Genomic DNA, 23,522 nt, shown 5'->3' with positions numbered 1-23,522 from the left:
CCTCCTACTGTGTGCCAGGTGCTTTATAAACACTGATCATTGGATTAGGGTACTGGTCTCCCAGACGGGGGCAAGAGGTCAGATTTCCCATGAGACTAAAATCAAATCTTAGTGCTGAAAATAAATGCCCACGAGGGATGTCTGGGCCAAGCAAAGCCTTGTGGGTGGCCGCGAGGAACAGGTTTATCCAGACGGCCGTGTACGGGAACCGGCTGTTCTCCTAGCAGGAGCGGTGGGAAGGGTTTGTGTAGGACAGAGGATGGGCCACCTTGCGGGCGGGTGTCTCGTCGGCCTCTGCCTATCCGTTGCCCTGAGCAGCCACATTCTGCCTTTGGTGGTGGCGGTAATAAAGGAAATTCCAGTGTGCCTCTTGCCCTGTCCCCCTGTCTCCTGGACTACCCCCCCCTCCCCCGCCATCCTGCCCTACCGCTTGCTCCTGCCGCGGGGGATCTAGGTCAGTGAGAGTGGGTGGGTGAGAAAGAACAGAGGAGAGATTCATCCAGACGTGACACCCTGCAGGGCAGCAGCGACAAAACACTTGAACCTGAAAACTGCCTGAAAATAGACTGTGTCTACGGCATTATGCAAATCATATGCAAAGTCAAGAAGCCCTGTGTCTCTATTTCTAGCAAACTGAATGTGGCCCTGATGCAAGCAGCTCGTTCCAAGCGTCGCCCACCCGGCGTGACGCCTGTGCAGCTAGCATCGTCCCCACTCGGGAGACTGGATGCAGGACGTGCACCCTCCATGCCACTCCCAGGGCTGGGTCTTTCAGGCATGAGGCCTTTGCTGCTCTGATAATCTTTCTTCTTTTTTAAAAAAATATATTTTATTGATTTTTTTTTACAGAGAGGAAGGGAAAGGGATGAGAGAGACACCGATTCAGCTGCCTCCTACACACCTCCCACTGGGAATGTGCCCGCAACCAATGTACATGCCCTTGACCGGAATCGAACCCAGGACCCTTCAGTCCGCAGGCCGATGCTCCATCCCCTGAGCCAAGCCGGTGAGGGCTCTTGGTCTGATAATCTTGCTGCAAGTAAGGATATGTGGGAAGCAGGTCATTCTTGTGAAGGCTGCGGAAGAAAGTGACGAGGCGGGTAGAAAGAACTGACCTTGAGGGCCTGGGTACTGCGAGGGGGCGGGGGAGTACCTCAACGTCAAAGCTCATGCTCCAGGGACCACCTTCACCCCACCTGGGCATGTTATAGACACTCATCACCCCTTAGGGGGGGCCGACCCAGGTGACCCTCTCCCTCCTCGTAGAGGTGAAGAAATCGGAACCTGGACTCCCAAGCAAACAGGGCAAAACTGCAAAGAAATGAACGGTTTTCTTTCTCTCAAAGCAGACAGGCTCCCGAGGCTCCCCTCATTCGGGGCTCCGACAGGTGCCTCCCAAGAACTCTTCTGCCCGGGGAAGCCAGGAGCCGGCGCTGCTTTCCCAGACGCCAGCAGGCTGCTCTTAGCTCCTTTTCTGCCGTTTTCCTCCGGCCTTTCCTCCCACTCTCCAGCCCGGGTGTGTGTGTGTGGGGGGGGGGGGGCGGGTAGGGATCAGGGGGTGGCAGGCACGGGGTGCCGGGAGGGGTGGGATGCCAGGAATACCCTCCCTTCCCCGGAGCCGGGCTGAGAGGTGCCCTGGGACGGAGGGTGGCACTGGAGGCTGTTTGGACTCCACCTACACATGCTCCAGGCAGGAGGCCCACTGGTGTGTGTGTGTGTGTGTGTGTGTGTGTGTGTGTGTGTGTGTGTGTGCGCGCGCGCGCGCGCGCGCGCGCGCAGGGAGTAGGGGAGGACCTCCGTGGTGAAAGGAATTGGGGTCCCCTTTCTGTATATCCCAGGCAAGGTGGAGACCCCATTGGAAGAAGGAATTGAAAACAAACTTCAGGCAGGCAGGTCCACTCCGCCTCTGAGTGAGGACAGGAGGTGCGGTTTTCAGGGGACAGTACCTGCAGAGCAGGCGCCCGGGGAGCGCACCCGCCGGCGCCGGGGCGGGGTGAGGGGATCCCCGGGAAAAGCCCGCTGGTGGCGCGCAAGGGCCGGAGGGCGGCGCCGCTGGGCAGCCCTGAGGCCAGCAGAGGGCGCTGTGGCGGCGCCGCCAGCAGCTGGACCCAGCAGCTCAGGGTCTGCACGGAAATCTGGGGCCCTGCACAGGGGGGGTGGGGGTGGGGGGCGGGGGGTGTGTGTGTGCAGGGGGTGCAGGGAGTGTCTGAGCGAATGATGAGCTGTCAGTTAAGGGCTGAGTCCCTGCGTGATACCCTGCGTCCTTCTCCTCCCCCCCCCCCGCCCCCCCAGGTCCCCTCCGAGGCGGACCGCTGCAGAAGCACTGGCCTGGGAAGATTCGGCTGGAGCTCAGGATTCAACCACGGCTTTATTGGCGACCTACTGGGTGCCAAGCCCCAGTTAAGTGCTCCCACAAGCAATATCTCCGGGGTAAGAGAGTCCTTTTGACCTGGCCCGCCTTCCTGCCCTCAGGCCCAAGCATCACATCGACAGCTCGCCAGCGCCCCCTCCCCTGCCTGGCCGCCTTTTCTAACCCTCCCCCTGTCACTCCCCTCCTGCCTCCATCCTCCTCTCAGGGATCTTCTAGTCCTTGAGGAGCTGCTGCCTTCAGCTTTTGGCTGTGGAGTCTCGGAAGGAGCCTGTTGGCCCCCCAAAATTCCTTCAGGGGAGCGCTGATTCCCGGGCTGGGTGGGTTCCAGTGACGAGGAGGCGTGAAGCAAGCTGCCCCGTGACGATCTGGGAAGCCAGCAGGTCCATGGAGCTTTCTGTTTTCACTCAGTTTCACTTCCTGGTTCTCCCCCAGGACCTTGCACAACGCTGGGAGCAGGCCTGGGAACGCGCCCTGGGTGATAGTGGCAGGCACTGGCCTGGAAGGTCGCTCTGGGTCATGTACAGCAGGAGGCTGTTTTCTTCCCCTCCTGTAGGAACTGAGGGCTTCTCTCCCCCTGCCCCAAGGGCTGAGGGCTGTGAGCTCAGGTCTCCCCAAGTTTGGGGCTGTCCTTGCCCCATGAGCCCCACCTCCACCCCTACAGCCCCCCAGACCACCCACCTGCCTGGGGTAACCCCCTCTGTGCATAGACGCACACCTTTGACCTCCAGGCGCCAAAGTGTCCCTGTGTTTCTCTACAACCACCAGATTCTTTCTAGGCATACGCTTTCTGGGGCGTGGCCCAGGGTGTGGGCCTGGGCCGAGGGCAGTGGGGAGCAGGACCCTGGGAGCTAGAGGCTTCCTGGCTGGAGTCAGGTTTCTCCTGAGCCTTGGAGGCCCTGCCGGAAGCCAGGCTCACCCCTCTCAGCTCTGGGTAGAGAAGGCAAAGCCACGGAGGGGGCTGAGGCTGGCTTGTCTGCCAAAAGGCCAGGGGCTGTCTGAGCCCAAGGATGGGCATGGGTAGGAACCGGAGCCTGGGGAATTAGACGAGGAGGCATGTTAGACACTTCTGGCCTCAGATAAGCTTATGTGCAAAGCCCATCATGGGACAAATAGCCAGGGGCTGGGCATCGTAGAAGGCACTAGGAACTGAGTTTGCACAGGATGGCACTGCGAAGAAAATTAGAGCTGAAACACCTCAGAGGACATCAGGACCACCTCTTTCCATATGCACCTGAAGAAACAGGTGCAAGCATCCAGGACCGGAGCCCTTCCCAGCCGTGTCCTCTCAGTTATTCTGAAAGTCCTGGGCCTTCCCCATCTGACCCGCCACTTCTCCAATGGCCTATGACCCTGCCACACCCACAGCAGGGCTCCTTGGTTTTAATGCCCCATAAGTCAGTTGGATGGGGATAGAGGAGGGGCCCAGACTAGGCCCCAGGTCTCTCAGGCAGCTGGTAGGCAGCTAGCAGGGGGTCTTGTCCAGGAGACAGAGGCCCAAGGCATCATGGAGCTGAGATACAAACTCATGGGTCCTGGGTGTCTGGGGCTTGGCCAGAGGCGAGGGCCTGGCAGGGTAGGGTGTCTGCTGAAGGCAGACGGGGCCCTGTGCCACGTGGCAGCTCTGGTAGGTCAGTGGGGTTGACCGAGGGCAGGGGGTAAAGTGCAGGCCCAGGCTCTTGGCCCAAGAGACTGGGATTCCCTGGCGTGGCCGCCCTGGTACTGGGGCCTCCTTCGCTGTGTCCTGGGTGGCAGGGAGGGCGCCCAGGGCATGGTGGTGGGGACAGAGCCAGGCGTCAGGGAGCCTGCTGCTCTGAGTGGGCCAGACAGCGGGAGATCGGGTTTCAGCCCAGCTGTATTTTGGGCCGGATGGGCTGGGGGCAGAGCCGGGCAGGCACAGCTGCCCCCAGAGGGGCACCCCCTCTCCAGCACACACACACACACACTACCTCCATCCAGACAGACCACCATTCACTGCTCCCCTCGCCCCTAAACACACACACACACACACACACACACACACACACACACACACACTCAGCAGGCTGAGGGGAGCCAGGTGTCTGCTGGTGGCTAGTCGATCACTTTGGGCTTCTCGAAGCTGTTGCTGAGTTTCTGCAGTGTCTTCTTGATGCGCAGCGCAGTGAGGCGAGCCGAGGGGTTGGGATACCAGCACTCCCGGATCATCTGGACCACCCCCGAGAGGACCTGGGAGGGAGGGGAAGGCCGGGAGAGAAGCAGAGACATGTGTCAGGGAAGATGGGAAGGAGGAGGCCAGGAGAGTGGCCCAGGCATTGGGGAGACACAAGCAGGAGACAAAGGACGAGAAGAGGGGCAATGAGAGTGTTGAGAAGGAGGCAGGAGGAAAGACAGGAGCCGTAAGGGTTGGGGGCGAGGTGGGGGGGAGGATGGAGGGATCCAGGCAGGGACGAAAAGAGTAAAATGAAAAACAGAAGAGGAAGAATGGGATGAGGATGGAGAAAGGCAGGCAGGACAGAGATGTAACTCAGATCTTCAGGGGCACCCAGTCCCCCTTGGGGAGCGGGGTCTGTAGAGTGCCTTCCCCCCCTCCACCGCCACTGGGACCCAAAGAAGGGGGGTATGTAAGTCTCGGGGCTCCCGCACCCCAATCAGACCCCAGTGCTGAGGGCTGTGTCTTCCAGCTCCCATGAATCCTGGCTGGTGTACCCTGGAAGAACAGGCGGTGAGCACTGCCCCCAACATGCAGGTGTCCAGGGAGGAACCCATCCCAGGAAGCTCAGATTTAACCTCCTCAAGCTGGTTCTTAAGGGGGATTGCATGTGTGTGTACATCTGAGTGCACGTGTGGCTTTTTGTGGATCTGTGTGCTGTGTAAAAATGTCCATGTGTCTATGTATACATACATGTATGTGTGTGTGTACATTTGTTTATTCTTTTAATAAACATTAATTGAGCACCGATGGTGGGCCAGGCACTATCCTAGGTATTGGAGATATAAGGGTTACAAAGGAGACATGCTCTTTGTCTTCACAGGGTCAGCATTCTGGCACATACGTGCACATGTGTGTATGTATCTGTGAGTGTATATTTAAGTAGAAGCATGTGTGTGCCTATATATGTTTATATACATGTGAGTATGTGTATTACAAACGCATGTGAAGTATTTTGAGCAAAGATAAAAAACAAACAAACAACAAAAACTGTATAGTAAGAAATGCAGCTGAGAACCTCTGGTTTTCCCAGCAAGGTGAAGGGTTCTGAAAATCCCAGAATAGCTGGAGTCCCTGTGGGGGCCCACAGGGCGGAGATATGGGAGGGTGTGGCCAGGGAGGACCCTGGAATCTGCACGCTAGAATCTATCCGGGGGAAGCCGAGGCCTCAGACACAGGTTCCTGGGCTCAGACATTCCAGCTGTGAGCCACCACCCCATGCCATCTCAGCGCCACAGGGGCCTCACCGGGTCTGCAGCCAGCCTGTTGTGGATGGTGGGGGTCTGCTGGTCCACACACACCACCTTCTTCATGTCCTCAAAGCTGGGGTCATTGGGCACCACGTCATAGAAGGGTGGCTTATAGTCCTCCACAATGCCTGGGAAGCGGGGAGAGGGGAGACAGAGCAGTCACTCGAGACCCCAAGAAGGCCAATACTACCTAGAGAGCCTTGCCCACCTTCTGTCCAGGGGCCAAGATACCAGTTGTCTGACCATGGTACCCTTTAGAGGGACACTATAATATCCTATCTAATAAGGAGGGAATATGCTAATTGACTGCCCCTACCTCAAAGATGGCAGCACCCATAGCCAATAAGGAGGGAACATGCTAATTGACGGCCTCACCCTCAAAGATGGCGGCGCCCACAGCCACAAGATGGCGGCGCCCAGTCCCCTCAGTCCCCCAGCCACCCAGGGCTGGCCTGAGGTGCAGGCAAGCCTCGAATGGTGGCTGCCCAGCTGCCCAGGGCCCATCAAGGATCAGGTAGGCAGGGTCGGCCAAGGCTTGAGCTGCCGGCAGTGGCAGCAGCAGAGGTTTGATGGGGCATCATCTTCCCTTGATTGCCCGGTTGCCTCCTGCCCCTGAGGGCTCCTGGACTACCAGAGGGGGCAGACTGAGCTGAAGGGATCCCCCCACCACCACCACTCCAGTGCATGAATTTTCATGCACCGGGCCTCTAGTTATAAATATATTTATAAATAATAATTACTACTGCCATTTATTTTGCACTTACCACGTGCCAGGCATTGAGCTATAAATACTTTATATGCACTATCCTGTCTTTACAGTGATCATATGTGGTGGTACTATTATGACCTGTGTGTTACAGATGAAGAAACTGATGCTCAGAGAAGTTGAGGCCAAGGTTACACAGCAAGTAATGGCCGAGCCAAGACTTAACTGATCTCATTGGATCCCTAGGCCAGATCTTGTTCCAGCCTTTCCATTGCTGCTTCCTACCCAGGCCCGGGCACCGCCCCCAGGTCCCAGTGATCACAGGTGCCCATAATTCCAATGTTTACTGTCCTGACTGCATTGCACTAAATCCTCACAAAAACACAAGGAAGGAAGCAATGTTATGTGAGCCCCCCTCTATAAGCAATGAGATTAAGGCCACAGTGGTCTTAATTAAGGAAATTAAGGAGCTTACCTAAATTAAGGTGAGCAGACGTCCTGCTTTTGGCGGGACAGTCCCGATTTTTAACAATTTGTCCCGCGTCCCGCGGCGTTTTAAAACAGTTTTTAAAAATCGGGACGTCTGCTCACCTTGACCTAAATTCATAGGCAATAAGTGAGAGTTAGGATTTAAGCCCAGAAAATCCAACCTGAGGCCATGCTCTTGACCTCCATGCTACACTGAAGGGAGGGTGGCTGGCTGGCTGTTGGGTGAGGATGTGGATGCAGGAGAAGGAGGAGAAAACGTCTCTCTGAAAAGAAAGAAATTTCTACCCACGTCCAAATAACACCCAGCCCTCTCAGGGACGGCACCCCCCCGGCCAGCAGCACCTCCTTATACCGAGTGCGCGGTCCTTAGCAGGGGCTTTCTGAAAACCGTGCCTGCGGCCCTGCAGACGGCCCGGGCGGAGAGGCCAGGCCCGGGGACAGTGCCCCCCGCCCCACCCGGCTCCCCGGCCGGCGGGGGACCAGGGCCGCACGGCCCTGAGGGAGAGCCTGCGCCAGCTGTCCTCCCCGTGGCCGGCTTCCAGGCCAGCCCCCAGCGGCTCGCGCCCTAATCAGTGCTGCGCAGAGGCCCGAGCGTGTCTAATGGGCCTTTAATCAGTGCCGGGGCTGACACCAGATTACAGTGTTTATAGTGCGCCGCGGGTCTGTGTGGGGCCGACAGGGCTTCCCTCCGCCCAGGAGCCTGCAGCCAGCCTGCCCTCGGCCCTCGGCCCTGGCCGGCCCAGCCTTCCTTTCCCGCCGCCTCAGCGCCCCCGACCCTGACACCGGCCCCCAGAGTGGACACGAAAAGCTCAGGCCTGAAGGGGCAGGACCCTGAGCCCCTGAGCCTCCCAGAGGGACTGGTTAAACCTCAGCCTCCACCCATCGATGACTGCTGAGAGCACACGAAGCAGGGCCTGGAGCTGGCCCCGCACAGGTGCTCAGGGAATGAGAATGTCCCTCCCCCCAAGGATCAGAGCTCCAGTCATATCCGAGGTTGTCTCCAAACAGCCAGGATATGACTGGAGCTCTGTGGGCAGCCTCCGCAAAGACGGGCAAGCCTCTCCGGCCAGGCCAGACGCCACCCCTCACCCATGCCCCCCGGAAGGCACTGGCCCCGGGGCTGCCCATGGCATGGGGCTGGCAGGGATGAGGTCCCTCTGCCTGCTCCAGCTCACTCTAAGTCCGAGTCCCCTGTGGCGCCCTCAGGAACAGGAGGAAGCAATAAGCAGGCAGTGCAGAAGCTATTGGATCCCGCATGCTTTGTGGTCAAGGAAACCAAGGACCAGGGAGGATTAGGTGGCACAGTGGTAAACAACCCTGGCCCTAGAGTCAGTGCCTGCTTTCAGACCCTGGCGCTGCGTCTAACCAGCTGTAATTCTGGGCCTCAGTCCCCTCATCTGTAAAATGGGGATGATACTGTGTCAGGGATTCATTACGACAGCAGTAATTGCTACTAATATTTACTGCGCTCCAGAATATTTTGTTTGGATGATCTCAACCATCGGAAACTATTTTTATTCTCACTTCACAAATGAGGAAACGGCACAGAGAGGATGAGGGACATGCCCATGGTCAGTGGCAAAATCAGGAACCAAACGTAGGCAGCCTGACTCCCAGCCCACGCGGCTCAACGACGGAAGCGATCCCAGCTTTCTGCCGACAGAGGACGATCGAAGAAGACAGTACATGTGTATCGCATGGCATCTGGCTCATATTTAAGCTCGGTAAATGTTAGCTGCTATTAATATTCCTGTTATTATCACTTCCCCAAGATTTCACAGCCAGAACCACAGACTCTGATGAACCTTGAAAGGTTGCTCAGCTGAACCACCTGGCAAGGAGCAACGAACGGAGCACAGGCCGTGTGGCCACCCGCCCCTCAGGCCACAGGCGCCAGCCACACCAGGAAGTGCCCACCTCCTGCCCGTCCACCCACCTGCCCCCCCCCAGCAGGATGGGCCCTCACCGTTGACGATGGTCCGGCGGGTGATCTCCCACAGCACCAGGCCGAAGGCCCAGATGTCCGTCCACTTGTAGGACTCGAAGCAGTCGGTGCGGATCTGCTCGTCCAGCACCTCAGGGGCCATGTACCGCTTGGTGCCCACACGTGGGTTGTTGCCGATGTCCAGGTAGTCGCTGCCCTGCGAGTGCATCACAGCCAGGCCTGTGGGCACCGGGGCTGTCACTGCTGCTGCCCTCCCACACCCCGGCCACAGGCAGGGCGGCCCCACCCCAGAGGCTGCGGTAGGCGGGGTTGCAGGCAGGTGGAGACCTGCTCTGGGGCGAACTGGGAGCACACTGGCTCCCTCCCTCTCCGGGTGCCCAAGGAGCCGGCGGGATGGGAGTGGGCAAGGCAGGCATTCTCATGCCCATTTCACAGAGCGGGACCCCATGGCCCCATGAGCAACAGCGATGCAGTCAGTGAAGCTGGAGGGTAACCCAGGTTCCTGGCTCCCTGCTCCTTTCCCCCAGCTCCCGGAGGAGCCCGGGGAGGAGGGGTGGTGGTGGAAGGAGTTGACAAGCTTAAAAAGAGTGTTAGGCAGCCGAAACAGGTTTGGCTCAGTGGACAGAGCATCGGTCTGCGGACTGAAAGGTCCCAGATTCGATTCCAGTCAAGGGCGTGTACATTGGTTGCGGGCACATCCCCGGTGGGGGGGGGGGTGCAGGAGGCAGCTGGTCGATGTTTCTCTCCCATCGATGTTTCTAGCTCTCTATCCCTTTCCCTTCCTCTCTGTGGAAAATCAATAAAAAATATATTTAAAAAAAAAGAGAGAGAGAGAGGCAGACGGCAGGGTTCTTGCAGAGGGGAAATGAGACAGCAAACATCTCTGTAAGTTTCCACGCGCCAATCAGAATCGCCAGGGCGTGCACACAGACAGACTCCTGGGCGGAGGTGGAGCCCCGTGGACGGGGACAGAGCCGCCCACGAAGGGGCAGCCCCTTCCCTGCCCGCCCCGCCCCTAGGAAAAGCCCACTCACTGCAGCCGGCCGCTCACCCAGGTCCGCGATGCAGCACTGCAGGTTGCTCTTGACCAGCACGTTGCGGCTCTTGAGGTCGCGGTGGGCGATGGCCGGCTTGCCCTGCGTGCCGAAGATCTCCACGTGCAGGTGCGCCAGGCCGCAGGCCGCCGACACGGCCAGCCTGAGCGCCAGGCGCGGCTCCAGCGTCTGCCGCTGCAGGAAGTCGTAGAGGGAGCCGTGCTCGTGGTAGTGCGTGATGAGCCACAGCTGCGTGCTCGAGTTGCGGGAGGTCATGTCCGAGGCTATGAAGCCTGTGGGCAGAGGGTCGGGGGCTCAGCCACGGGCTTAGCGACGAGGGAGCCTGGACCGGCCAGGGTCAGGGCTGGAGGCGCAGGGCGGGCGAGCCAGGGCGAGCCGGGGCTGGGGTGCAGGCTGCTCGGGCTTAGGGCGGAGAGGAAGCCGGAGTCAGAGGGTGGTGGGGGCTGAGGCCTGGCTGGGAGTCCTTCAGGGGTGGGTGTCCAGAGGCTGGGGATTCCGGCCTTGAGTGCAGGGGATGAAAGCCGGGGCCTGGCCTCCTTCCCGTACCCCCACCCCTCCCTCCCACTTCCCCACCCCTCCCTCCCACCCTCCCCATCCCCCACCCCCACCCCTCCCTCCCACTCCCCCACCCCTCCCTCCCACCCTCCCCATCCCCCACCCCCACCCCTCCCTCCCACTCCCCCACTCCTCCCTCCCACCCTCCCCATCCCCCACCCCCACCCCTCCCTCCCACTTCCCCACGCCTCCCTCCCACCCTCCCCATCCCCCACCCCCCCCCCTCCCTCCCACTCCCCCACCCCTCCCTCCCACCCTCCCCATCCCCCACCCCCACCCGCCCCTCCCACCTCCCCCACCTACCCCACCCCACCCAGCTTGCCTAGGATGTTGTCGTGTCTGAGCAGCACTGTGTTGTAGATCTCAGTCTCCCGGAACCAGGACTGCTCGTCCCTCGAGGAGAATATCTTGACCGCCACACTCTCACCATGCCACAGGCCTCGCCACACTTCGCCATAGCGGCCCTTTCCTGATCCAGGGGCAGGGGGTGGAGGGGGGCGGAGGGGAGAGGAGGTCACACAAGCCCCTGGGCACAGCAGTCCCCAACTGCACGGACCCGACTGCAGAACCTCTGACCTGATGCTTAACTTAACGCAGACCCACACCCCTGTCACAGGGCACCCCGCCTGCCTCTCGCTCCCCACTGGCGTCTGCAGAAGGATCTAGCCCCGACCGGCCTCCACCCGCCCTGTGCCCAGCACAATTCCCATTCTGGGCCAGACCTGGCCCCGTCCGTGACTCCAGAGGCCCAGAGCTCTCTCGCCCCTCCCTCGAAGCTCACGGGAGCCCTGGGTCCCCACCCCCCAGGCGCACCCACCGCTCACCCACACACTCCACCAGGGCCACCTGCCGGGCCACCGTCCTCTGCACCAGGAAGGGGAGCCCCGAGCCGCTGCCTGTGGTGCAGTCACTGTCCAGGAAGTCCTGAAGGCACCAAGAGGCCCCTGAGAGCTGTCCTTCCGCCGGCCCCCTCCGCCCTCCCCGCCCGGCCCCTGCGCCTGTGGCCTGTGCGCCTCGCTCACCCAGCTCCCCGCCCACTGGCATCTGGGTGTCTGTGACGGTGCCTTTCTCGGCTCTCTGTCACTCACTCCGCATCCCTCTGATCCTGTGGCTCCTGCTTATTCCTCCCCCCCCCCACTCCCCCCTCAACCCTGTGTCCCATGTTCCCCACGCTCATACCCCCAACATGCTGTCCCCCTGCTCGGATGCCTTCAGGATGAGCCTGGAATCGCCCAGCTCGCTGTGCAGGTGCTGATGCTTCTTCTGCAGCCGCCGGATATGCCACAGGCCCAGGGCACACGAGACCACCAGGACCAGGAAGCCCAGCGCAGGGCCCAGGATCAGAGGCAGCTGGCTCTCTACTGGCGGCTGCTCCGGGGTGGGGAGGGCTGCCAGAGAGAGGACACTGAGGCCCGGCTGCCACGGGACATCCCCTCCCGCCCTGGCCGCTGCCCTTAGGTCCCGGTCCCGCCTCGCCGCCCGCCCCGCAGCCGGGAGAGGAAAGCGAGGTGAGAGGGCGGGTCGGAGAGGCGCGGTGGGCGGTGCGGAGGCAGCACACAGACATACCCTCCAGCTCCAGGGACACGTTGTGGTTGCACAGGGAGCTGTAGCAGCAGTAGTGGTTGAGGACATCCGTGGCGCGGGCCCAGCAGAGCTCGGGATGCATGTTCCCGCAGCCCCGGTGCTCCTGGAGGTGCCTGCCCTCCTCCCGCACCAGCACGACGGTGCACCAGGTTCCCCGGCAGGTAGGCCCCTGGCATCCCGGGCCCTTACACGTGCAGGTCAGCAGCGGCCCCCGAGAGGCCCTCACAGGGTCGCCTGGGAGACCCAGCAGAAGCTCAGTCACCCCCAGCCCAGTTCCCCAGGCTGAGCCCAGCACCCGCTGCTCTCTCCCTCTCTGACCTCTCCGACAAACCCCTTGAGGCCTTGGTCCCTGAGTTCCACCCTCAGCTTCTCCTTCCCTCCAGGGGGCAGCTGAGGCTGTGAGAAGCCGGCCTCCATCCCTTCCCTGACCCCAAGGCCTCTTCCCCAGTTCCAGGCCCAGCCCCGGCCCCCGGCCCCAGCCCTGAGGACGCTTCCAGGCCCTCTCTGCCCACAGCCCCCCCGCTCTGTACCCCCTAGAGAGAGCATAAGGGGGCTGGGGTAGCCTGTCCCCTGCCCTCCAGCCGAGCTCCAAAGTCCCTTCACCCCAGCTCTTCAAACAGCCCCAGCAGGAGCTCAGCCCCTTCTCCATCCAGGCCCCTGCTCCCCCCAGGACTCACCCTGGGTCAGGTTCAGAGCCACCAGCAGCATCAGAAGGCATCTCCTGGGGAGGTCCAGGCTCATGGTCCTGGGGAGAGGACCAGGAGAGGGGGTGCAGCGAGATCTGTGAAATGTGATCCCCTCGGTGTTTTCAGCCACTGACCGTGGGTCCCTCCCACCCAGAGGAAATCACTGGGAGTGTTTTGGGGGGGCAGGCAGGCCTCCTCCCGACTCCACTGCGCCCGGCTTTGGGGTGGGGCCTGCAGGGGAAGTCCTGGTTCACTTCCCCATGGAAACCATCCTGTTCGGGGTAAAGGGTGGGGAGCCACGTTTAAGTGACTGAGAGCTTCGGGGAGACTCCCAGCCCCGCAACCCTGCTGCTGAGCTGCAGCTGGAGGGCACAGAGGGCTCGGGGCTGGGGCAAAGGACCGTCTCTTCAGCAGCATCCCCTTCTATCCTCGGCCTCTTGCCCATCCCCTTCTAGCCTCCCCCCGCCTGCCCACCCATTTCCCAGCGCCCCCTCCCGCCCCAGCCCTGGCTGCCTCAAACATAAACAGGCTCCTGTCTTCACTTCCTGCCATTCAGGGTCCCGCCAAGCTGGGAACAGGAATCAAGATTGTTTAGATTGGGGTCTGGATAGAACAGGCAGGAGTCACGCACAGCATGGAGTGCAGGACACACTCCCAGGGCGGGCAGGAGCAGCACAGGGCCCGGAGCAGCCCCCTGCACTGGACACCCCTGTGACCGAGTCCCAGGGGACACCGAGGGCCTCACAAAGCCCAGCTCTAGCTTAGAGGTGACAGGATTAAGGCTCAGGCAGGGGAAGAGACCTGACCAGGTCCAGACAGGATTCAGTGGTGGTACCAGGAGCACACCCAGCTGTCCAGACTCTGTCCAGGGCTCTTTCCTCTCTGTCTCCCAGTCGGGTGGCAGCCCATGTCCGAGCCCTCAGGGCTGTAGCCACCGCACGCAGCTCCCACAGTGCCGGCTCACGAGGCGAAAGGAGCCTCCTGCAGCCAGCGTGTCAGAGGCCCTCCCTGCGCCATCCCTGGCCCCCCTCTCTTTCCTTGCTGTCCTGGGAAAAGAGGGGGGCAGGGCCAGTGCCACGGGGAGGGAAGTGAAACCCACTTAGACACTGAATGCTTGACCTTCCGTGGCTAAGGGTGACCTTTCCCAGAAGTTGGATGGAGAGTGTCGAGGGGAGTATCGTATTTTTCGGACCATAAGACGCACTTTTTCCCCCCCAGAAGTGGGGGGAAAAAGTCCCTGCGTCTTATGGTCCAAATATAGCCTACACATATACTTTAAAAAAAAAGTTTTTTTACTTGCCCGGCTCTGTGTGGTCTCTGTGTGCTTGCCCGGCTCTAAAATGGTTCTAAATGCTGCTGTTTACTTTACAGGGTTGATTACATGTGTTTATGACTGTGATGTTGGGTTTTAATGCACATAAAATATTTTAGGACACTATTTGTTTCAGAATCTTTTTTTCTTCATTTCCCTTCTCTAAAAACTGGTGCGTCTTATGGTCCGGAGCGTCTTATGGTCCGAAAAATACGGTAATTCTGGCCTGTGACCCTCCCCAAGCCTGGTCCCACACCGACTAGTGCTTTGCAGCTGCCTCCTTCTTCATGTCTCAAAGGCTTACAACAAGCAGATCAGGGCCAGGGCTGCAGCAAGAAGGACTGAGGTCAGACAGTAAGAAGCACTTCCTGAACGGGGGCAATTAAGCAGGGTTTTGCCTGTGGACTGGGTCCCCAGATACGACTCGAGGGGCGGGAGTGTCTTCTGACCGGGTGAGGCTGACTGTGGCCACAGAAGCACAGAAGCCCCGGCCTAAGAATGGTGCCAGATGAAGATGGAGATGCTGAGGCTCGGGGGCAGGATGGCGGGGGTTGAGGGCGCTTTGTGTGCCTCTGCCGGTGGCAGCTCTGCCTTCCTGCCTGGGCTTCCTCTGCCCCAGAGGCCCGGAGCTGGGGAAGGAAATGGAGCCCTGGGCCACCGCAGCTGTGTCCCCAGCCTCCGCTGACCTCCTGCCTCTGGCCCCTCCTGGCAGGCACTGCGGTGGGACTGGAGCCCCAGACAGGCTGAATGTGTCCACTGGGGTATGCAGGCAGGAAGCCATCCTGGCAGTAGCCTTTGCTTGCCCAGAAAGCAGCGGAGGAAAGGGTATGGGCAGGAAGGAAAAGGTGGAAAACAATGAGGATAAATCTGGCATCCTCCTAGGAGCCTTTACCCGCACTCCACTTCCCTGACCATGCCCCAGGGCACCCGCTCTCTCCCTCTCTCTTCAGTAGGCATCAGACTCCCCTGAAGGGCTTGATTAGCAATGGACACTCTTCGGTCTCCCCCCACTCCAGAATCTGATTTGGTCAGTCTGGGATCAGCAAGAAACATGCTTTTTTTTTTTTTTTTTTTTTTTTTTTTAAATCCTCACCTGAGGATATGTTCTTATTTATTAGAGAGAGAGAGAGAGAGAGAGAGAGAGAGAGAGAGAGAGAGAGAGAGAGAGAGAGAGAGGAACATTGATCGGCTGCCTATCACATGCGTCCCAGCCACATATGCAACCTAGGTATGAGCCCTGACAGGAAATCAAACTCACAACCTTTTTGGTGTACGGGATGATGCTCCAATCAACTGAGCCACCCCATCAGGGCAAGAAACATGCACCTTAAAAAAGTTCCCAGGGCCCTGCCCTAACCGATCTGGCTCAGTGGACAGAGTATCGGCCTGCAGACTGATGGGTCCCAGGTTCGGTTCCGGTCAAGGGCAAGCGCCTCGGTTGTGGGCACATCCGCAGTATGTGCAGGAGGCAGCTGATCATGTTTCTCTCTCATCCATGTTTCTAACTCTCCCTCTCCCTTCCTCTTTGTAAAAATCAATAAAATATATATTTTTAAAAAGTCCCCTGGGTAATTCGAATCAGCGGGTACCATAATGTCCTACAGCACATGCAACGCAGTCTCCATGCTTTCATTTCATAGGGCCTGCTGGTGAGCGGGCGTGGGGTGCAGAGGACAGGACTCTCACTCCCATCCGGGGACCTCCCCCTTTACGGGAGAAGAAGGACACACCAGGCTAAACATGGAAGTCAAGGTCTTGGAAACACTGTGGAGGGAGGGAGGGTCCCAGCGTTGCTCCCGACAGCGGATCCACCTCAAGCCTCCCAGGCCCAGGCGGGGCACAGGGAGACCCGGCTCTGGCCTCATCCGGGAATGCGGGGGAGTAGCATTGTGGCTGTCCAGTGTCTAACTGTGCCCAGTGTCAGGGTAAGTACGGGAGGGTGCTGACCAGTCCAAACGCAGAGCTGACTCCGTGTGATCCTTCCTGCAGCGGGACTCTAGCACAAGTGGGCGCCTTTCACTTCTAAGCAAAACGCCTTTCACTTCCAAGCAAAACGGCACAAAAGACCTCCTGCTGCAGAAGCATCCCTGTAATTGGCCAGAAATCACAACTCCTAAACTCATATCAAACATTAACTTACACTGTGAAGTCTTTAGTAAAAAGAGTTAACCTTTTCTGAGTATGACTTTTGTGCTGCGTACTGAACTTTAACGGTTGACCTCGTTTAATCCACACAACAACCCAAAGGGGAAACTGAGGCTCGGGGATGTTAAATTTGTTGCCTTGATTTTTAAAAAAATATATTTTATTGATTTTTTTTTTTACAGAGAGGAAAGGAGAGGGATAGAGAGTTAGAAACATCAATGAGAGAGAATCATCGATCAGCTGCCTGTTGCACACCTCCCATTGGGGATGTGCCCGAAACCCAGGTACATGCTCTTGACTGGATCCAAACCCGGGACTCTTCAGTCCGCAGGCCGACGCTCTATCCACTGAGCCAAACCAGTTTCTGCTGTTGCTTTGACTGACATAAATAACTGATCATAAATCCTTCCTTGGTCACTCTATTCCTCCAGGTGTTTGGTGCTGGGTGAGCCCCACCAAGGAGGAAAAAGAGTGAGTGGGTCTCACTAACATGAACAGATTGCCCACTGCTGTCCTCAGCTGGTGCCCGGTGTGGGTGTGCTTAGATGTGGAGACAGAAGCCCTGTTAGCTGTAGGCGTAGTCACCGGTGGGAGAGCCAGAACAGGGGGTGCTGGGAAGGGGGTTGTCAGTCTCTGCTCCCCATCACCCCTAAGGGGCTGATGAAACCTGCTCCGACCAGCAACAGCGGCTCAGCAAGCAAGGAAGCGTCTCCCTCCGCAGGTCTGGCCTCCCTCCGCCGGACTGAGCGGCCCCCACCAGGCTGCCCCTCACCAGACACAAAGCACTTTCTCTGCATCACATCCTGAACCTTCAACAGCGATCTAGCACCACACCTGTGCAGAGGAGCACAGAGGTCAGGATCTGGCTCCGGCTCATGCAAACTTGAAATCAAATCCCGTCTCTGCCACACAGGGCTATGAGATTTGGAACAAGCTACTTAAACTTTTGGAGGTTTGGGCTTCCCTGCGTGAAATGAGAAGAATAGGTCTCAGGTAGTAAAATCAGTTAGCAGAGTACTACGTGGCACATAGTAGGCCCTTAACCCGTGTTAGCGAAGCCCACCGTCCACTCACACCCTCCCTGTGCCTTCGGACACGCGGTTGCTGTCTGAACCTGCGCTTCCTCTGCGGGGTGGGCAGGATGCCCCTCTGCTGCATGTGGCGAGGGTTTCAGAGGAAATACAAGTCTGCACAGTCAGTACTCAATAGATGGCAGTTACCTTTAACCTAAGGTGACCAGATCGTCCAGGTGTTGGCGGGACAGTCCTGATTTTCTAACAATTTTTCCCCGCATCCTTCCTGCAGAGTTTTAAAAAAGTCCCGATTTTTTGAAAGATTGGAAACATTGGACAGATTCTTTCCAAAAATTGGGACTTTTTTTTAAAACGCCGAGGGACGCGGAAAAATTGTTAGAAATCAGGACTGTCCCGCCAACACCTGGACGGCCTGGTCACCTTACTTTAACCGCCCAGTGAGATGGAGGGGCAGGCACCAGGACAAACGGGGCAGGGAGGGGTTAGAGAGGACAGACCTGATGCCGCCAGACGCTGCCCATAACCACAGAGGGGTGAGAGCTGCGGTCCACCTTGGCCCTCACCTCGAAGAAGAAAGTGGGTGGTGGTGGGGGGTGGGGGGTTGGTTTTCAACAACACTGTCCTCCAGGGTGGATGGAAACCTGGGACTGCGCGGGAGGGAGGCCAGGGCAGCGGGACCTTACCGCCAGGGTTAGAGGTGAGGCGTGGGGGCTGCAGCTACAGCGCCAGGTCCCCAGCAGGAGCTGCCGGGACTGGGCTGCTCAGACCTCTGACGGGGACCCTCTCCCCCAGGCCGGCGGGGACTGTGACCGTCCTCCGTCCTCCGTCCTCCTGGGTGAGGCAGCGGGAGTGCGCCTGAGGGGTTAGGGGTCCCGTGCCCCCAGGAGCTGGGCTGACCCTGCGGCGACCTCCCCAAGGGGCTGTGCCCGAAGGAGGGCCGCCCCCCAATCCCGGCCCCGCCCGCGGACGGCTTCTCACCTGTGGCCCCGGGCGGCGGGCGCTGGGGTGCGGGTGCGGGTGCGGGAGCGGCGGCCCCGGGAGCCCCGGGCGGCGGGCGGCCGGGGTCTGGGCGCGGGGGGCCCGGAGGGCGCGCTCGGCGCTGCTGGCTGGCGGCTCCCGCCGGGACTGGGAAAGGGGCCGGAGCAGAAATGTTTCTTATTGCAGCGTCTTCCTGCTTGGCCGCGGCCCCACCACTCCCTCCTCATAAACCGCTTCCGATGGCCCGGCCCGCCGACCGGCCGCCCGCCCGCCCTCCCCCGCGCGGCCCCCAGCCCCGGGGCAGCCCGCGGCCCCCGGCCCCCCAGTCCCAGGGCCTCCGCCGCCCCCGCCGAGCCTCCCACATCCGCCGCCCCGAGGGGCGGGCCTTGGACGCGGCTGCTGGGGTCGCCGGGTCCGGCCCGGAGCCAAAGGGGCTGGAGCTCCGTGGGAGGCACCGTGGGTGCGGGGTGGGCTGGGGTGGGGGCGCCGCCCGGCCCCTCGGAGCCGCGAGGGGTGACCAGGCTTCTTGGGGTGGAAGGGATCACGGTGCGAAGGACGGAGATAAGGTACCTGTCCTTCCCCACCTCCCGCCCCGTCCCAGGGCAGAGCGTGGGCGCTCGGGGTGCAAGGTCTGGGCACCACTCCCCCGCCCCTGAGCAGTCCTGGCTGGTCCCAAAACTTCCTCCTCCTCCTCCCTCTGTCCCCTTCGCCCCTCCGCCCCCCCCAAATCCCTTCTCCTCTTCCCTCTGTCCCCCTCGCCCCGCCATCCCCCCAAATCCCTCCTCCTCCTCCCTCTGTCCCCCTCGCCCCGCCGTCCCCTCCTGTCTTCCGCAGCTCTGCTGGGCGCGGGGACAGCGTGAGCCCCTCCAGCTGGCGGAGCAGCCCGCAGGGAAGGCGCCTCCGGCCTCCGCTGGCCTCCGGGCTGGAGGGGGAGGCTCCCTGGGCGGCAGCCCCCCACCCACCGAAGGGGGCGTTAGCAGGACCAGAGCCTCCGCTGGACAGGGCTGGACCAGGGGGACCAGGCTTTGCAGGGAGCGGAATGGCTCCTCCCCGGGGAGACACACACTCACCCTGAAAGCTGGTGTGTTCCGAGCCTCCGGTCCCCCACCGAGAGGCTGAGGTCCAGGACTCCAACTAGTTACAGAAGCCCAGACACTGGCTAGTCACACGGCCCCATGCCTCAGCCCCCATCCACTCAGTGGCCATCACAAGCAGCCTCAGAGGATTGGCTGAGTCGCACACAGGGCAGGCCTTCCGTGGAAGTATTTAGTTACATGAATAAATGAAAAGGCCGAGGAGGCTGGTCGCAGCCAAGGAGAAAGCCATGGGGTCTCTGTGCTGGTGGGAATGCAGACTGGGGCAGCCACTATGGAAAGCAGTATGGAGTCTCCTCAAAAAATTCAAACTCAAACTGACCCAGTGATCCCACTTCTAGGAATACTTCCTAAGAATACGGAAACACCAATAAGAAAGAATATATCTACCCTTATGTTCAAAGGAGCACCATTTACAATAGCTAAGATCTGGAAACAGCCCAAGTGCCCAGTAGATAAGTGGATTTTAAAAGCCGTGGTATGTTTACATGGTGGAATACTATGCAGCTGTAGAAAAGAAGGATCTTGCCCTAACCTGTTTGGCTCAGGAAATAGAGCATTGGCCTGTGGACTCAAGGGTGCCAGGTTCGATTCCGGTCAAGGGCATGTACCTTGGCTGCAGGCACATCCTCAGTAGTGGGTGTGCAGGAGGCAGCTGATCGATGTTTCTCTCTCATCTGATATTTCTAACTCTATCTCTCTCCCTTCCTCTCTGTAAAAAAAAAAATCAATAAAACATATTTTTTTAAAAAGAAGAAGAAGGATCTTTTACCCTTTGAGACAACATGGAGGGACCGGAGAGTATCATGCTAAGTGAAGTAAGCCAGTCAGAGAAAGACAAGTATCACATGATCTCACTTATATGTGGAATCTAATGAACAAAATAAACCGCCAAACAAAGTAGGTCCAGAGGCCTGAAAGCATGGCACAAATTAATGGATCTCAGAGGGAAGGGGGTGGGAGTTTGGGCAGAAAATAACCAAAGAATTTATATGCATACTAGAGGCCCAATGCATGAAATTCGTGAAGGGGAGGGTACCCTCAGCCCGGCCTGCTCTCTCTTGGAATCCAGGACCCCTCAGGGCATGTCCGGCAGTCAGACATCCTTCTCACAATCAGGGACCCCTTGCTCCTAACTGCTCGCCTACTCCCTCCTTACTCCTTGGGGTGCTGCTCCTTAGCATTCCCCTGAGGTGGGAGAGGCTCTGGCCACCACCACGGCACTCGCCAGCAGTGAGCCCAGCTTCTGGCTGAGCACCCTCCAGCTGTGGGAGTGCACTGACCACCAGGGGACAGCTCCTGCATTGAGCATATGCCCCCTGGTGGTCAGTGAGTGTCATAGTGACTGGTCATTCTGGTTTCCCGCCTAAAGGGTCGCTGGGCTTTTATTACATAGACTAGAGGCCTGGTGCACAAAAATTTATGCACTGTGTTTGTGTGTGGGGGGAATGTCCCTCAGCCCAGCTTGCACTCTCTTGCAGTCATGGAGCCCTCAAGGGATGTCCACCTGATGAGTCCTCTGCAGGAGGTGACCGGATGGGCTGATCAGGGGCTGGCACTGGCCGGCAAGTGGCTGGCTCTGCCCCCCACCCCCACCCCTCTAATCACCCCTCCATTGCCGGCGCCAGCAACATGTGCAAGCAGGGCCGGTGCCTTCAGCTGGTGTGAGCAGCAGCTGCTGCCCCAATCGTCCCTCAGGAGCAGGGGGAGATGGAGACACCGTCAGGAGCGATCAGGGCTGGCAGCTGCCACTCTCACCCGATGTTGGCGCTGAGCAATCAGGACCAGCGCTCAGCAGCAGATGCGAGCGGAGCCATTGTTGGCAGCGGGTTTGAGAGGCAGCTGCTGGCCCCGATCACCCTTCAGAAGCAGGGGGAGGTGGAGAAGCTCTGAGAGGCGATCGAGGCCAGCAGCCACCACTTGTACCCGCTGATGGTGCCAAGCAATTGGGCCAGTGCCGGGTACTGGCAGCGGGTGCAAGCGGCAGCAGTGGGTGCATGCGCCTGGCAGGAGAATTTTCAGTAACCTCCAGAGGCTCACCCTGATGACAGTGACTGGCACCCTGCCTTGGTCTGGCACCCTTGCCACCTGCTCCACCCGCCCCCCCAGCCAACTCTCACCAGGCGCCCCCTGGTATTCAGCGCACATCATAGCGACGAGTTGTTTGGTTGTTCCACTGTTCAGTCTATTTGCATTTTAGGGTTTTGTGTATATAGATATGTGTCATCCATGGACACAGACAACAGTGTGGTGAAGGCCTGTGGTGGGGTGGGAACTGGGTGGAGGAGGGCAATGGGGGGCATCTGTAATACTTTCAAAAATAAAGATTTAAAACAAGAGCAGCCCTCTAAGGCGTCTTGCTCTAAGATGGAGATTTGTAAATGGGGCAAGGCACCCCACCCTCTGACAAAAATAGAGGCTGGGGGAGACAATAGCTAAAAGCACCCATTGTTGACTGACTTCACTTCCTTTGCTGCAAGCCTCCCCGCCCCCCTCCTCCCCAGCTGCTTCATAACAGGAGCCTGTGAATTCTAGAACACCCGAATTTCAGTGTCAGGACAGACCCGTGTCCCGGAGCCAATAGGAAGTACTATAGGATTACAGTGTCTGCTCTTTCAGATTATAGGGGCCACTTGGCACGCTATTAGCTGGAGACGTGAGAGTGTGGCCGTCTCTCTTACCCATTCTCTCCCCTGCCCTGCAGTGGCTTCTGACCAACCTCTCCCAGCCCCAGCTGGGATCTCTGTCCTGGGACGTGGAAGTCGGCCTTTCCCAAGGGAAACATTCTTTCTGAGACACACCCTGAGAACAGAAACATCCCCTCGGACCAGCGCGGAGAGCCGCCAGTGTGAGTCAGTGGGGGTGGGGGACTTATCTGGAAAGGGTTCATGAAATGGATAAAAGTGGAGCGATTTTGGAGGAGGGAGATGGGGCTGGGCGGGGGATGGGCTGTTCCTCGGAGCTGGAGTCTACACTCCCCACCCCCCTGCCCCCAGGCCCGGAGTCCGCTGGCCCCTGACTCTGCTCTCAGGGGAGCTTCTTGTGAAACTCCTGGCTTCCCATCAGGCAGAGAGGCCGGGGCAGGCCCCGAGGAGGAGGGACGGCGCTGGAGACTCAGCCCAGTGAGGAAAGGGAAAAGGAATTGCAGACTGTGTCCAAGTCTACAAGAATTAATTACGCAGAGGGACCAGCTGTTCCCCATAATCGGCGAGGACAGAACAAGAGGAAACAGGCCTACAGGACTGAGATTTAAATTTAGATACTCGGAAGGATTTCCCAGCACAGCCCTGCCCCTGGGTAGGGCGTGTGGGTGAGACCTCAGCGGGTTCTCACCTGCGGAAGACAGGTGCCCAAGAGCTGGCTTGAAGGCAGAGGAATGAACAGCTTGCTTTTTCAGGGCCAGCGGTGAGTGCTGAGTTTAAGTATCGCTTTTGCCACTAGGGCGAGGCCAACGCCACGGCTTCCCCCCTCTGTCCATGCAGGGCGCCACATTCCACTGAATGCTCTGCTGCTGCCATCTTGAAGTTTTTTTTTGTTTTTTTTTTAATATGTTTTATTAATTTTTTACAGAGAAGATGGGAGAGGGACAGAGAGCTACAAACAGCAGTGAGAGAGAAACATCGACCAGCTGCCTCTTGCATACCCCCTACCAGGGATGTGCCCATAACCAAGGTACATGCCCCTCACCAGAATCGAACCTGGGACCTTTGAGTCCACAGGCCAACGCTCTATCCACTGAGCCAAACCGGTTTCGGCCCATCTTGAAATTCTTAAGAATGTTGGAACAAAGGGCTCAGCATTTTCATTTTGTGCGGGGCCCCACGAATTATGTAGTTGATTTCTGCACGAGGAAGAGTAGGAAGAAAAGGCAAGAGAGGAAACTAGCAGAGGGTGAGCTGGGCTTGGCTTCCCTTAAACTGCAGAGTAGGAGACGTAGATCAGACAACCTAGGGATATTCCCGATGTGAGAGACACGAACACAGGGTCCCAAAGGAGGAAGCACTGCGTCTCCTCAAGGGGAGCAAGGGAGGCAGGTACCTGTGACGTCCACGTTCCACCTCTTCCACACCGAGGGGAGAACCCAGCTCTGTGGCCGGACGCAGCTCTGCCTGGAGGAGGACTTGACCCCC

General features: G+C 59.0%; 1 protein-coding gene across 6 annotated transcripts; it reads right to left on the bottom strand.

Moving 5' to 3' along the window:
* Positions 1-2,349: 2,349 nt before the first annotated feature.
* On the bottom strand, positions 2,350-23,446 carry ACVRL1 (activin A receptor like type 1). Of its 6 annotated transcripts, XR_006742840.1 has the most exons (11): positions 18,299-18,314; positions 12,821-12,924; positions 12,126-12,377; positions 11,739-11,947; positions 11,384-11,483; positions 10,882-11,028; positions 10,001-10,276; positions 8,971-9,168; positions 5,807-5,937; positions 4,392-4,576; positions 2,350-4,357 (listed from the first exon to the last, which is right to left on the bottom strand). XR_006742840.1 is itself a non-coding variant. In XM_045588000.1 (10 exons), exons 2-10 carry the CDS (start codon positions 12,882-12,884, stop codon positions 4,442-4,444), a joined length of 1,512 nt encoding a protein of 503 aa, XP_045443956.1. In that variant the 5' UTR covers positions 12,885-12,888; positions 23,431-23,446; the 3' UTR covers positions 2,350-4,441. The 6 variants fall into 6 exon arrangements, 5 of the variants coding, with proteins under 5 accessions (XP_045443956.1, XP_045443957.1, XP_045443955.1 ...); XM_045588000.1 differs by lacking the exon at positions 18,299-18,314 and adding an exon at positions 23,431-23,446 and having other exon boundaries at positions 2,350-4,576; positions 12,821-12,888; XM_045588001.1 differs by lacking the exon at positions 18,299-18,314 and adding an exon at positions 22,726-22,741 and having other exon boundaries at positions 2,350-4,576; positions 12,821-12,888.
* Positions 23,447-23,522: the final 76 nt, after the last annotated feature.

Source organism: Pipistrellus kuhlii, unplaced genomic scaffold (genome assembly GCF_014108245.1).
Source record: "Pipistrellus kuhlii isolate mPipKuh1 unplaced genomic scaffold, mPipKuh1.p scaffold_m20_p_3, whole genome shotgun sequence".
NCBI lineage: Eukaryota > Metazoa > Chordata > Mammalia > Chiroptera > Vespertilionidae > Pipistrellus > Pipistrellus kuhlii.
Note: the sequence above shows the minus strand (reverse complement) of the source record. Positions and strands in the feature narration are given on the sequence as shown.